Here is a 14,643-nt window from a genome sequence, read left to right on the forward strand (position 1 = left end):
CCCTTTGGTATGCTCCAAGATGGCGGTCCACGTGGTGAGGCGCGGGATGCTCTGGGCGCGGAAAGTGTCGCTGCCTCAGCTCTCCCTGACAGGTTGGTGGCTGCTACCTTCGTGGGGCTGCTTCATTAGGCCCCTGAGAACTCTGTTCCTTGAGTAAAGGGAGCAGTGGGCTTTTAAGGGGAGAGGAAGTGCTTCTGGGATCTAGTTGCTAGAGAAACCCCTGGAGGTGTTCGGTAGCACAGAGAGGGGAGGTAAGGTCTATGACCCATCTCCTTCCCTAAGATAATAGTGTCTGCCTATCCAAAGGTGTGAAGAGCAGAGGAAGTCCTAGCATGAGAGCTTTTGCGTATGGTTTGCCGGGTTTGTGTGTGAGGGTGGTCATCTCTTTGCTGCCCGTTTAAAGCCCAAATGTGTCCCCCCGGGGCTATGAAATTTTTCTCCCTGTTGAGTTTCCTTAGAGGGGCGTCATAAACGTTCTCCTCAACACCTGACGTGTGGCCAGACCCTTGGTTTTCACTTGGTGAAGGAATTTCTCAGTACTAATCTCAGTTTACCTGATGACCTTGGGCGCAACTTTTGATTGACTTTTCTTTGCCCAAGTTTTCCGTTCAGACAATAAATGCTAATAGTTACTTTTAAAGTACTTTGATATCCGAATGAGTGACGGCTCACTCAAAGCCTGTTTACGGGACCTGCTGATGAAGACATTGGGAAAAACTTTCTTAATTCACAGAAGCTAAATCCTGACAGATGTATCTGATTATATGATTAAAATACAGTAATCACAACTGATTTTTCCAATGCCTATTATCTCCTCTTTCCAACATACCTCCTCTAGCCCCTGTTAAAAAGCAACACATACAGTTTTGCCCACACGCCTTTAAATATCAACGTGAAACCTTATAGCTGGCCACCAGAAGTTTTCTGAGAATTAACTGATTGACCTAGCTAATGAAAATGTTTCATGCCACACATTAGGTAAAGTGGTCTGCACAGTACTTGGTACCTCAGTAAGAATTAATTGTTGTAGCTGTTTACTAGCTTGTTTACTTATGTTGTTAGTAATGCTTTTCAATTTAAACAAGACCTTGGATTGTCTATCAGGGAAAGTATCATAGTTGCTTAGGATATTCGGGGGCAGTCATACTAACAAGGGAATGGAAATTAGATGAAGGTGAATTGAGAGAATTTCCAGTGAGCATTTTGATTGTAGTTTGAAATAGTGAGTTCATGATAGGTTACACCTGTGCTGTTCCATTGTAGTAGCCGGGAGCTATACATGGCTATTTAAATTAGTTTAAATTTAAAAATCCTGTTCTTTAGTTACATTAGCTACATTTTAAGTGCTCAGTAGACACCTGAGGCTAGTGGCTACTGTATTGAACAGTTCAGAATTGAACATCTCCTTCATTACAGAAAGTTATATTGCAAAGCAGGGGGTTAGACCACAGGTGAAAGGAGTCTTGAAATCAGGACCTGAAGGGTATAAGGCAAGTGATAAAAGTATGTAGGATAGTACATTATGGACCACTGGGGGTTTGAGAATGCTGATAAGGAGCTTTAAGTCATCAAAACATCTTGAACCATTACCAGATAAAAGAGGAAAAAAATTGTACAAACTCAGGACGAATCAGTATTTGGAATACTTTGGTGCTTCCACTGATTCTCCCTACAACATAATGGATAAGGGCAACTAAAATGATCAAGAGGATGAGAGAAATTTATTGAGATGAACTGAAAAAGTGACTTCAGTATGTGAAGAGGCTAGAGAGGGAAACTTTTTGGGCACTTACTACATAGTGGACATTAGGCTAGGTACTTAATATATGCCCTTATTTAAATTATGATACATATTTTCCTGTTTTACATATGAAGAAAGAGGCTCAGAGACCTGGTGTAACTTGCCCACATTTTTATAAAATTTTTTATAGCAAGGCTAGGATTCACACTTAGACTTTGTGACTCTAAAGCCTATCTGTGTTCACAATCACACTGCTTCCCTTTGGATGGAAAACATGTTTGGAGACATTTTACCAAAGGCCAAATTAACTATAAAATAAGTAAGTTTTTAATAAGTATTTACTAAACTTTGAAATTCTGGTCCATGGAGGTATCTTTTCAGAATTAAGCAGGGGAGATACTTGCTTTTTAGTGGATAGTTATCTTAGAATATTGTTGCTCTTAAAGTTGACTGGCTGAAGGGTTAGCAGGTTCAAGAAGGGTATATATATATGCTCTTGGGTGGCATATTCGGAGTGGGATTAAACGGGCTCAGAGATCTAAACTTGTGAGGCTGATAACATCCTATCCCCTTGTTACTTCAATGTTATCTGAGGGTCAACATCATCATCACCTGGGAACTTTTAGAAATGCAGAATCTCTGTTCCCACCCCAGACCTACTGAACAGAATCTGCATTTTATCAAGATTCATATGCACATTAAGGTTTGAGAAGGTGATCTAGATTTTCCATTTTGCCATTGTCCACTTAATGTCCTGTCTGGCTTCATAGAAATTCTTTGGTTTTAACGTTAATATACAGACCCCTCAACTACCATACAGAGATGGGAAAAACTTTAAATGATGTCATTTAAAAGTATCTCAGAAAGATGAATATCCTACTTTAAAAGGTTTACAGATAATGGAATGTGTCTATCTGAAGGTGTAGTAATTTCCTATTGCTGCTGTAACAAACTACCACAAATTTGGTGGCTTAAGACAATGTAGATTTATTACCTTACTATTCTATAGGTCAGAAGTCTGATACAGAGTCTTTTTGTGTTAAAATCAAGGTGTTGAAAGGGGTGTATTCCCTTTAGGAATCTCTAGGGGTGAATCTGTTTCCCTAGCCTTTTCCATCTTCTGGAGACCACCTGCATTCTTTGGCTCATCGTCCCTTTCTCAAACATCTTCAAATCGAGCAGTGGCAAGTCAGGTCCTTCTTATATACCTCTGTCTTTCATGCATCACACTAACAACCTGTCTCCCTCTTCCACTTTTTAAGGACCTGTGATTATATTGAGCCCACCTGGACTTCCCTGGCAATCCAGTCATTAAGACTCTGCGCTTCCAGTGCAGGGGGCTCGGGTTTGATCCCTGGTTAGGGAACTAAGATCCCACATGCCGTACAGTGTGGCCAAACAGACAAACCCTGAGCCCACCTGGACAACCCAGGACAGTCTTCTCACTTTAAGATCAGCTGATGTGCTGATATATTTTTTTTTTGCGGTACGTGGGCCTCTCACTGTTGTGGCCTCTCCCGTTGCGGAGCACAGGCTCCGGACGCACAGGCTTAGTGGCCATGGCTCACGGGCCCAGCCACTCCACGGCATGTGGGATCTTCCCGGACTGGGGCACGAACCTGCGTCCCCTGCATCGGCAGGCAGACTCCCAACCACTGCACCACCAGGGAAGCCCCGGATGTGCTGATCTTAATTCCATCTGTCACCTTAATCCCCCTTTCTCATGTACCCTAATATTCACAGGTTCAGGGGACTCGGACATGGACATCTTTTGGGGGGGGACGTTATTCTGCCTACCCCACTTGGTAACTCATTCCTATGTTTGTCATTGGTTTCTATTAGGAAGATTTTCCACTTGCCAAATTTAAATTCTTTATCCTTATACCTATTTCCTTTCATTGTATCCTCAATGGAGATGGAAAATGATTACTGGTTACTTTCTTATAAAGCAAACATTTTAAAGTTCATATATATATGAAAGTTACTGGGCTTATCTTTTGTAAATTTACTAGTTCTCATTTTGTTTTCGGTCATGTGATCCCCTTGAACAACTGCACACAGCATTCTGGCACTCCTGTCTTTCCCCACCATCACCTCCTCTGCTTTTTGTGTCCCAGTTCAAAACTCATGAACATAATTCTAGATAATTGTCTTTTCTGACTTTAGAGCAAGGAGGGCTGATTTCTTATGCTAGAATAAAACATATGCTAGGAGAAGAAACAGAGAATAAGTAAGAGAATGTAATAACAACAAATAGAGAATATTTAAGTCACTGGTATCCTGGAGTATATAGGTTAACAGCCCTCTCCTGAGCTCATGCTCACGTAGAAAAGGGCTGCCCTTGTTTCCCACAGAAAGGAGAGATCTACCTGGTTTTAGATATTGGAATTCAGTTTACATAGAAATGCTACAGTAAATTATGAATGGGTTATCTGAACTGATTGTTCTGGTTCTATGGCAGACTGTTAGAGCATGCAGAGACCTTAAATATCACCCGGCCAGTTCCTTCACTTACAACTGCAGGGTCTGAAGTTTTCCAGCTGGTAAAACTCAAACTAAATCTCAGGTCTGCTCACTCCTGACCTGGTGTGCAGCTACACACCTAATGTAATGCCATCAGTGCCGTTACATTTTGTTCATCCTTCTTGACAGATCTAGGAATGTAATGACAGTTTATAACATCGTTTGTATGAAAAATGTATTCTAAGTTCCAAACATCTAATCATTTAAAAAAATAATCCATTTGAAATGTAGGCACTTTTTAATAGTTAATATTTTTAAGAAATATCTTAGTTCCCCTTTGAGGCAGTCTTTGGCAGCTTTTAATATTATTGCTTCATTGCTTAGACTTCAAATTTAGACATATTATTCTAGTAAAGGTCTGACCCAACCTCTGCTGAAGGCAAGGGAGGGACTGGTCTTATGTATAAACACAGACTTGTTTATATTTGTTTTAGTTGGGAGATGGATAGAGAATAACAATAGCATTCAAATACTGTGCTTAATTGGCTCCCATGCCTTCTAGTTGTGTTTGGTTTATGGTCTGCTATGACCTTCAGGTAATAGTCTGCCATTCATTCCTTTTCAATTTTTTTAAACAGCTTTATTTAGATTTAGTTCACATACAATTCACCCATTTAAAGTAGTCAATTTAATGTTGAATGGGTTTTTTTTGTATATACACAGGGCTGTGCAGCAGCCATCACCACAATCAATTTAGGACATTTTCATCACTTCAAAAAAAACCCATACTCATTAGCAGTCACTCCCCATTTCCACCCAGGTTTTTCTGCCTGTCTACCCTCCAGATCTAGGCAACCAATAAGCTGCTTTCTGTCTCTAGATTTGCCGATTGTGGACATTTCATATAAATGGAATGACATAATACGTAGTCTTTTGTGACTGGCTTCTTTTTCCTTAGCATAATATTTTCAAGGTTCATCCATGTTGTAGCATGTATCAGTACTTAATTTCTTTTTATTGCTGAATAATATTCCTTTATAAGAATATACTATTTTGTTTAGCCATTCATAAATTGATGGATATTTACATTTTTCCTTTTTGGCTATATGAATAATATTGCTACAAACATTTATATACACTTTTTTAGGTGGACATGATTTAATTTCTCTTGGGTACATACCTAAGAGTGGAATTGCTGGGTTACCTGGTCTAACTCCACGTTAACATTTTGCAGAACTGTTGAACTTTTCCAATGCGGCTGCACCATTTTACATTCTCACCAGCAATACATGAGGTTTCTAGTTTCTCTACATCCTTATCAACAGCTGTTATTATCTGCCTTTTTGATTATAGCCATCCTAAGTGGGTGTGAAGTTGTATTTAAATATATTTTGCATTTCCTTAATGGGAAATGAGATTAAACATCTTTCCATGCACTTGTTGGCCATATGTGTGTGTGTGTGTGTATTTATGTGTATGTGTGTATCTGTGTGTTTTTTTTTTAGAAATGTCTGTTAAATCCTTTGCCCATTTTTCTGCTGGGTTGTCTTTTAAAATTTTGAGTTGTAAGAGTTATTTATATATTCTGGGTACAAGTCCCTGATCAGATAAATGGTTTGGAAATATTTCCTCCCATTCTGAGTTATTCTTTCACTTTCTTGATGGTGTCTTTGAAGCTCAAAAGGTTTTAATTTTAGGTTGCCGTTCATTCTTCCTCATTAATTCCTTGAGCTCATGTTTATTGAGCATTGCTATATGCCAGTCATTGTGACAGGTGTCATCTTGTGGGTTACACCAGATTTGGCTTTTTAGGTTTCTGCTATTTACCACTAGGGTGCTGTGTTACCAGGTAAGATATTACTCTTTGCTTTATGTGAAATAAGGGTAAATATGCTGATCCAAGTCAGATGGAAATTTTTTAGGACTAACTAATGATGATAAAGCAGTCTTTTAATGAGTTAAACAGCTGTTCAGCAAATATTTTGGGTTCTAAGAAGGAGTTTTAAGGCTCATCTAGGCTCTATGTTAGTGGAAACAAATGGCTTCTAGTCCTAAAGTAATAGGAACAAAATTAGCAACATTTTTACTCATAACATTATGGTAGAAATTTTAACAGGTTTTCTGCATCTTCTGCTTGTTAGAGGTTGAATGTATGTTGTCATGAACTGAATTGTAAACTGTGTAATATTGGTTACAGTTTCATAATAGATCTTTAAATAATCTAGTAAATGGAAAATATGGCAAAGATATGTTTAATAAAACAGGTATATAAACTGAACCTGTTGTGAAATCATGCCTGTTGAAGTCATTGTCTTTTTCCTCAGGTAAAAGATGCCTGCTTTCTGCAGCATATGTGGACAGCCACAAATGGGAAGCAAGAGAAAAAGAAGATTGTCACCTTGGTAGGTACTTATCGGGCTATTATGTGTGTCATTTCCAGTCACTCCATATATTCATATGAGATATATGTGAAATGATGCTTTTATGATAATCCAATTCAGATAAGCACATTTTTAAGCCTTAAAAAGAATTAGACTGTTGTTTCACATGCGGCAAAATCATTTTTTCTTTCCTGCAAATTTCTATTTCATTTTTGCCTTCACAGTTAGTCTCCATGAGTTATGTAAACAATTATTTTCTTTCTTGTTTTTTTGTTCATTTTTATCATATAGTTAGTTACCATGCAGCCTGACTATTTTATCTGCAGAATCAATCTTTACTATGATGGTTGCAAAATGATGGTTTTCCAAATTCATTAATACCTCCACATTTACTAATTATTACTCAGTATTTACTGTAAGCAAGAACCCTTTTTCTCCCATTTCTTTCTCTGTTTATTATCAGTATGATCTTATGGATTCCTCTTTTTTTTTTCCTTTAATGATTCATTACCATCCTTAGTTATTTTGGTAGTCCAGTTCTCTGAAATTTGGCTAATAGAAGCGTTTCAAGCTGGCTCCCAGTGTTCCATCTTGTACCTTTCTTGCTCTAGCCCTGAAATCAATTACAGTTGGCCCTTAAACAATGGGGGTTAAAGGAGCCCACCCTCAACGCAGTCAAAAATCCACATATAACCTAAAGTTGGTCCTCCGAATAAGTGGTTTCTTCGTAGCCAAGTTTCCGCCCACGGATTCAACCAACTGCGGATCATGCATGTAATCCTGTAGTAGGCATTTAGTGAAAGAAATTCATGTATAAGTAGACCTGCACAGTTCAAGCCTGTTTTGTTCAAGGGTCAACTGAATTTCTCCAAGGAGCACTGTTTCCTTTTACTAGGGAGTGGTATTAGAAACCAAGATCTGTGCACTAGGTGTCCCCCTTGCTACTATGGAATTTTTGCTTCTTTGCCCATTCAGTGGACAGAGCTAGGAAAAATATGTATACATGTACACATAAACATACATATGTGCACATACATGCGTATAAGCTTACATGTACATAGTTTACAAATTACGAAAAACATTCTGAAACCTGCAATTCCAGTTCATCTCTACAGAGTTCTTCCTTCCCTTCCTCTAGTCCATGTTTGTATCTCCCTTCCATACTGAAAATACTGGCTCCCAACAGGGACAGTGTTTTGATATGTCCATCAGTCTAGGCATTGCAAGTCATGTAATTTTCCTGTCTGCTACCCAGTAAGTGCCAGTAATGCCCTGCAGTCATTTAGACAGTCAAAAAGATACCCCTATATATTCTAAAATGCCCTTGAGGGCCCTTTGGTACTCCTTTTGGGAACCACTGTTATAGTGATGAAAGCACAATGGGCTCAGTTAATTATATTGCAGAGCTCATTCTGATGTGCCATATGTGAATTATAAGAAAAGTGCTATGGAAGTGCAGAAACGAGAACGAAGAATTTCATATAAGCTATTGTTAACACTTTCCTAGGTATGAAGGGAAAATTAGGGAACAAGACCATTATATTTGGTGCCTTGGTATGGGTCATCTCTGTTATCCGGAGACAAACCTAGGGAAAACTGTCATGGATTCCTGAGTGAGCAGATGCTGTTTGCCAAAGAATGAGCATAATATTCTGCAATGAATAAATATCACATGGAGGTAACTGTCTCCTCTCTGTTAAGATGAATGTACTTAGAAAAGCAGTATGTACCAGCTACCATTTACTGAATACCACCCTGCCAATAATCCTCTCTGTACATCCTGAGCCCCTATCGAGTCAGTTGATTTTTTCCTCATCCTATATTCTTACAGCACTTTGTACCTTCATTATGCAGTGTGATGTGGTGAAGAGTTTGCACTTGGAGGGGAAGACAGCTGGGTGTGAACCCCAGCTCTGCCAGCTTTCAGAAACTGTGCTTTAACTCGGTTCCTATATCTATAAATTAGGGATGATAATGCCCGCCCCAGGTAATGCCCTGACATATAGTAGGTGCTCCAGAAATATGTGAAAGGAACAAGTCCCTCGGCCCCTTGATTTTACTCATATATAAAACATTAGATTGTGAGGTGAGATGAGGTTTTGAAACTCAAACTGCTTGGAAGAAAAAGAGGCTGTTAGAGACAGAATTTTTTTTTCTGCTGTGTAAGAGAATGTAATTAAAACTTGCGTTCATACGTGATATTACTGCATGTTTTCCCTAATTCTTATTTGAGCCTTTGGGCTGGGGTATGGGCCCGGAGAATCAGGTAGTACGCCTGGGGCTACATGCCGATGATCGGGCAGTAGATGGCAGTGTGGCCACTGCGGAGACGCGCGCAGCCCGTGGAGCCCGGCGTTTGGGCGCTGGCTTTGGGAAGCCTCTCCACGCGCGCGTGCGCGGAGGGCTGCCCTCGGCATGTGGAGCAATGTGATTGGGCTCTGTGATCTGGTGCGGGCTTGCTGATTGGAGGAGGGAGGAGGGGGCGACATGAGGCTTTTACTCGGCGCGTCCCCATTGGAGGACGTGGAGTGGGGTGGAGTGGATCGCGGCTCGGGAGGGACGGTGCCTGGATATGGGCGTGGGCGTGGGCGTGGGCTTCGGCTTTGGCTTCACTGGTCTGAAGTGGTTTTGCCTCCATGCCGAATACTGCGGAGGAGACCTGCTGGGTTCTCTCGGATGGTCGTGCTGCTGTGGTGCCTCCTCTGTTCAGTCTCATTAGTGGTTTTCTGTTAGAGCCTTGGGGGAGGGCTGATGGGTATCTACCCAGCTCCCCGTCTGAGAGTAATTTATTACTACGGAGGTCTAGATTAACACCACGAGTGCCATATACGTACGCTGCAGTCTAGAGGGCAAGCAGGCCATGAATGCAGGCTGGGTCCTCTGACATAAAAGTCAAAAGGCAGCTTTTGTTCACTGCTAGCTGTGTGCCCCGGGTCTGTGCTAAGCACTTTCTCACACACTGTTCCGTTTAATGCTCCACAACAGCGGCCGAGGCAGCTGCTATTTCCCTTAAGAGATGGGAAAAATGAGACCAGATCCCAGCATTTGCTTAGGGCCATACGGTATCCCCTTGCCTTTCTGCTCACGAAACTTTCTTAGTGATTGCTGTAGTACCTGTAGCTCTACCTTAGTGTCTTCTCTTGCATTGAAGTAGTGGATCTCTTGCTTTTAAAAAATATTTTTTGATTGCAGTATAATATACTGAAAAGTGCACAAATCATAATGTACAGATTGATGACTTATCACAACGTAAACAAACCTGTGTAATAGAAGGTTCCTACCACTCCAGAAGCCCTTATTGTGGCTCCCATTACCCTCTTTAAAGGTAACCATTATTCTGACTTCTAGCACTGTAGGTTATTTTTTTTTTTCATGTTTTATAATGGAAAATGTAAAACATACAAAAGTAGAGTGAATGGTATAAGGAACCTTCTTTACCCATCACCTGGCTTCAACAATTATCAGCTTCTGGCCAATCTTCATCTCTACTTCCACTTATTTCCCCATCCTGATCCTTTGGATGATTTTGAGGCAGATCACAGACAGTATATCATTTTACCCATAAATATTTCAGTATATACCTCTAAAAGATAAGGATATTTTTAATACCATTATCACATCTAAAATATTAGTAATCATTTAAATATGAAATATCAAGTCAGTGTTCAAATTTCCCTTATACTCTGGTAAATTTTTTTTAATGGTTATGCACATAAGGTCCATACAGTGCAGTTGCTTATGTTCCCCTCTTATCTTGCCTCTTTTTAAATCTTTTTTATGGAAACATACAAAGGTAGAGAGAGTAGTATAATGAACCCCCGTGGTCTGCCACCCAGCTTCAATGGTTATCAATTCCCTGCCAGTCTTGTTTCATCAAACCCTACCCCATCACCAGATTACATTTTAACAAATTCTTGTTATCTGATCATTTTCTGTATATTTTGATACGTATCTCTATAGGTAAGGATTTTTTAAAAACATAACTATACCATTCTCATATCTAAAAATTAGTAATTCCTGAACATCATTAAATATTTCCTCAGTGTTCACATTTCCTCAAATGTCTTATAAATTTCTTTTTAATTTACAGTTTGTTGAAATGGGATCCGGATAAAGTCCATACATTGTAATATGTTGAGATGATTTTAATCTATAGGTTTCTCTTTCTGTCTTGGCAGTCTATTTGTTGAAGAAAACAGGTCTCTTTTGTCTTGTAGTTTCCCACATTCTAGATTTGCTGTTTTCATCCTTATGGTGGTGTTTAACATGTTGCTCTACCTCCCATATGTCCTATAAAACTAGCAGTTAGAGAGGAATCCTTGATCAGATTCAGGGGTTTTTTTGGGGGGATTTTTTTGGCATGAGTACTTCATAGGAAGTGTTGTTTACTGTTGTCAAGAGGCACAGAGCATTTGGTTGTCACTGTGATGGTAAAGGCCATTCGTGATCATTGCTTAGATCCATTTTTTCATTAGGAGCTGCAAAATGTTGCTATTTTAATTCTATCATTTCTCTCATTAATTACCCAGAAAATTTTTGTGAAAGAATTTCCTTTCATCAGCAGTTCAGTTATCCTGAGTTATAGTTTGTATGGAAGAGGCAGCTTCGAAAATAATAAATTGACCTCCTACCGTCCTCCAAAGGTTATCAGTGAGGGTTTTAATTTTTTTTTCTAATATTATGAACTCATGGACTTAACTATTCCAGACATTTTAATTCATTGCAGTTGATATTTTATTGAAAGAGCCATAGTTCTCCAGCTAGGCTTTGTAGAGCCCTGGGAATTCTTGAGCTTTCCAACTCAAATCAGAAGATTTCAATTTTAGACTGTTTCTGTACTGGGCTTCCCTTTGGTTAAAATAAACACTGAATTAAAGCATTGTCTCTGAAATTCCTGCATTAGCCATGCAGATCTACTGGAGAGATACAGGGTGAAAGTTAGCAGCATTAGCCAGTTAGCAGCTGTTACAGATTAGGGCCCACAGTGAATAGGATTCAGGAGAAAACCATTCTGGGGAACTGGGTAGGGTGCTGGTAGGAAGGCAGGCCTCATGGAGGAAGTTCCTTGTGTTCCATGTGAAGTTTGCTTGGGTTACCCTGCCAGGGGCAAGGGACTAGGTGACTTGAACTAAATTAGTTCCTGAGCCCTACTGAATTAAATATTTTATTTCTGATTTTTCATTTAATAAATAATCATAAAGTAAGGGATACCTTTCAGTTTTAGTTACTGCTTTTTTGTTTCTTTTTTTTTTTTTGCATTGAGGTTGAAACTGAGCACTGTGGTCATCTTTCATTAGCTGGACACTTATTAGCCGAGGTTTAGTTTTACTGTGTCATTTCAGCTGTGGAGGCCTTTGGCTTGTTGCAGTAGTTTTTCAAATCCTGCTCTTGAAGCTTGATGGAGATTTTCTGAGGCCTGCTTTCCTATTTGCATGTCTGTGACATGTATTCATTCACTAGGCTTCATATTTACTGTCTGCTGGCAGTTCTAGAGATGGGTCTGGCCTGTGCACATCCTCCTCCTTTAGTCTTAGTATATATGTATATGAAGCTTGCCTTCACATTTTTTTCTTTATTATTTTAAAGCTTCTGGTGACAGAAAGACAAATAGAAGGAAAGCTAAATGTCTATATTCAAATGGTTCTCAGGTTAATTTTTCCTAATTCCTTCTGTTATTTCCATACATGTTATAGGTCATCTATCCCTGAAACAAAAACAGAGTTTTAGCCTGTGTTTTCCAGATCACTTCTTCTAGGAAGTACAGTAATAACTTGTATCTAGTTCTTAAAGAATTACATAAATTAGGTGAGGTACTCATATGCCCAGAAAGAACTTAGTGTTGACTGAATGGGTAACAGTGATGTACAGTTACATAGAAATCATGAAAAACTGAAACCATCTAATAATTTCTCACCTAAAGCTCCCAGGGTTCAATAGAGGATCCATCGTGCCTTCAGAGAACTTCCTCATCATAACTTTGACCCAGAGACCACCCTCCTTTATAAGAGGCTTCTTTCCTAGCACATCTCTACTATAGATTTTGTGATCATTGAGGAGATTATCATTTTCTTTCTCAGAATTTTATATACTTTGAAGCTGTGTTACTTTGGTGCACACCAATTATCTTCCTGGAACAATGAATTTTTGGTCATTATGTAATGACCCACCTAATCTGAAAAACGAATTCTTTTTGCTTTAAATCTATTGTGTCTGATATTAATATAGCTATACCAGCTTTCTTTAGGCTACTTTTTGCTTAGTACATTTTTCATACAGTTATTTTCAACTCTTCATGTGTTCATATGATTTATATAGCTGGATTATGTATTTTTAAAACCAATCTGGCAATCTTTGTCTTTGTGACTGGAAAGTTTAGTTTATTTCCAGTGTCATTTTATGGTTGTTGATTTATTTGGATTTGTTTCTACCATAGTTAGTGATTTGTCCCATCTTTCTTTATTCTTTCTTTTGTATCTTCTTTTGGATTGGTTGTGGTGTTTTTTTGTTTTTTTTTTTTAAATTTATGGCTGTGTTGGGTCTTCGTCTCTGTGCGAGGGCTTTCTCCAGTTGCGGCAAGCGGGGGCCACTCCTCATCGCGGTGCGCGGGCCTCTCACCATCGCGGCCTCTCCTGTTGCGGAGCACAGGCTCCAGACACGCAGGCTGCCTCAGTAATTGTGGCTCACGGGCCTAGTTGCTCCGCGGCATGTGGGATCCTCCCAGACCAGGGCCTGAACCCGTGTCCCCTGCATTGGCAGGCGGACTCTCAACGACTGCGCCACCAGGGAAGCCCGGTTGTGGTGTTTTTGTTTTTTACATTTCCTCCCCCTCTAGAAATTGTATCCTCTATTTCTACTCTTGCAGAATGGTGGGTTTTACCATTCTAAATCTACATCTTTTAGATGGTTGCTGCATCACTTCTAGCATGCATATTTACCTTAAATTCTAGTGTTATTCACACTCTGCTGTCCTTTAGTCCAGTCACATAACCCCCAACCATGTGTTATTGTCTAATATTAAAGTTTTATCCTTTAAAACACACATACACACATAAGACATTATTATTTTAAACAACTTCCCCCCAAATTGAATTAATTTTATTTCCTTACCATTCCTTCTAGCATTTCAAGTCTTTAAAGGATCATCTTCCTTCTTCCAAAAACACATCTTCTAAAAAACACAACTTGTAAAAAGTTCCTTTAGTGAGTATTTGTTGCTAATAAATTCTTTCAGTTTTTTAGTGTTTTTATTTTTCTGTTAATCTTAAAAGATAATTTTGCTAGATATGTAATTCTATTTTGATTGTATTTACTCCCAACATGTTATTCTACTGTTTTCTGTTGTTTCTAGTGAGAAAACACCTGTTGGTATAGTTGCTTTTCCTTTGTAAGTAATCTATCTTTACTTTCTGGCTACTTTTAAAGTCCTCTTATTCTTCAGTTTAAGTGTAATGTATCATGGTGTGGGCTTAATTTTACTTAATTGACTTGAGATTTTTTGTGTTTCCTGAATCTGAAAATGGATATCTTTTATCAGTTCTAAAAAATGCTTAGCAATTAGCTCATCATATATCACCTCTCCCCATTCTCTTTATTAACTTCTTTGGGAAATTCGATTAATGTATTTTAGACCTCACGATTCTATTTTCTATATCTCTTAACTCCTTTTTTATACTTTTCATTTTTATCTATCTTTGCTGCAGTCTTCTAGTTTCTTGTAATTTCTTTTAGATCTTTTGGGTTGCTAATTCTCACCTCACCTGTGTCTTACCTGCTCTTTAACTTATTCATCGAATTTCTTTTTTACAGCTTTCTTGATGTATTATTTACATAGAATATACCGCACATAATTCAAGTGTACAGTTTGACAGGTCTTGACATATGTACGTGTGTATAGTCCATGAAATCATTACTGCAATCAAGATAATAAGCATATCTGTCACCCACCCCCCACATGTTCTCCTACTTCTTTGTAGTCCTTTCCTCTTCTCCCTGCCCACCTTCCCACATTCCCAGGAAACCTCTGATATTTTCTGTCATCATAGATTAGTATGTATTTTC

General features: G+C 39.0%; 1 protein-coding gene across 1 annotated transcript in view; it reads left to right on the plus strand.

Moving 5' to 3' along the window:
• Positions 1–19: 19 nt before the first annotated feature.
• MRPS27 (mitochondrial ribosomal protein S27) overlaps positions 20–14,643 on the plus strand; it is a gene marked incomplete at both ends in the record, with an annotated part of 86,794 nt that continues 72,170 nt past the window's right edge. The window contains 2 exons of the mRNA XM_079702730.1: positions 20–92; positions 6,529–6,606. Coding sequence (XP_079558856.1) covers positions 20–92; positions 6,529–6,606 — 151 coding nt within the window. The remainder of the gene's footprint in view (positions 93–6,528; positions 6,607–14,643) is intronic.

This window comes from Hyperoodon ampullatus, assembly GCF_949752795.1.
Source record: "Hyperoodon ampullatus genome assembly, chromosome: 4".
In the NCBI taxonomy this organism is placed as follows: domain Eukaryota; kingdom Metazoa; phylum Chordata; class Mammalia; order Artiodactyla; family Ziphiidae; genus Hyperoodon; species Hyperoodon ampullatus.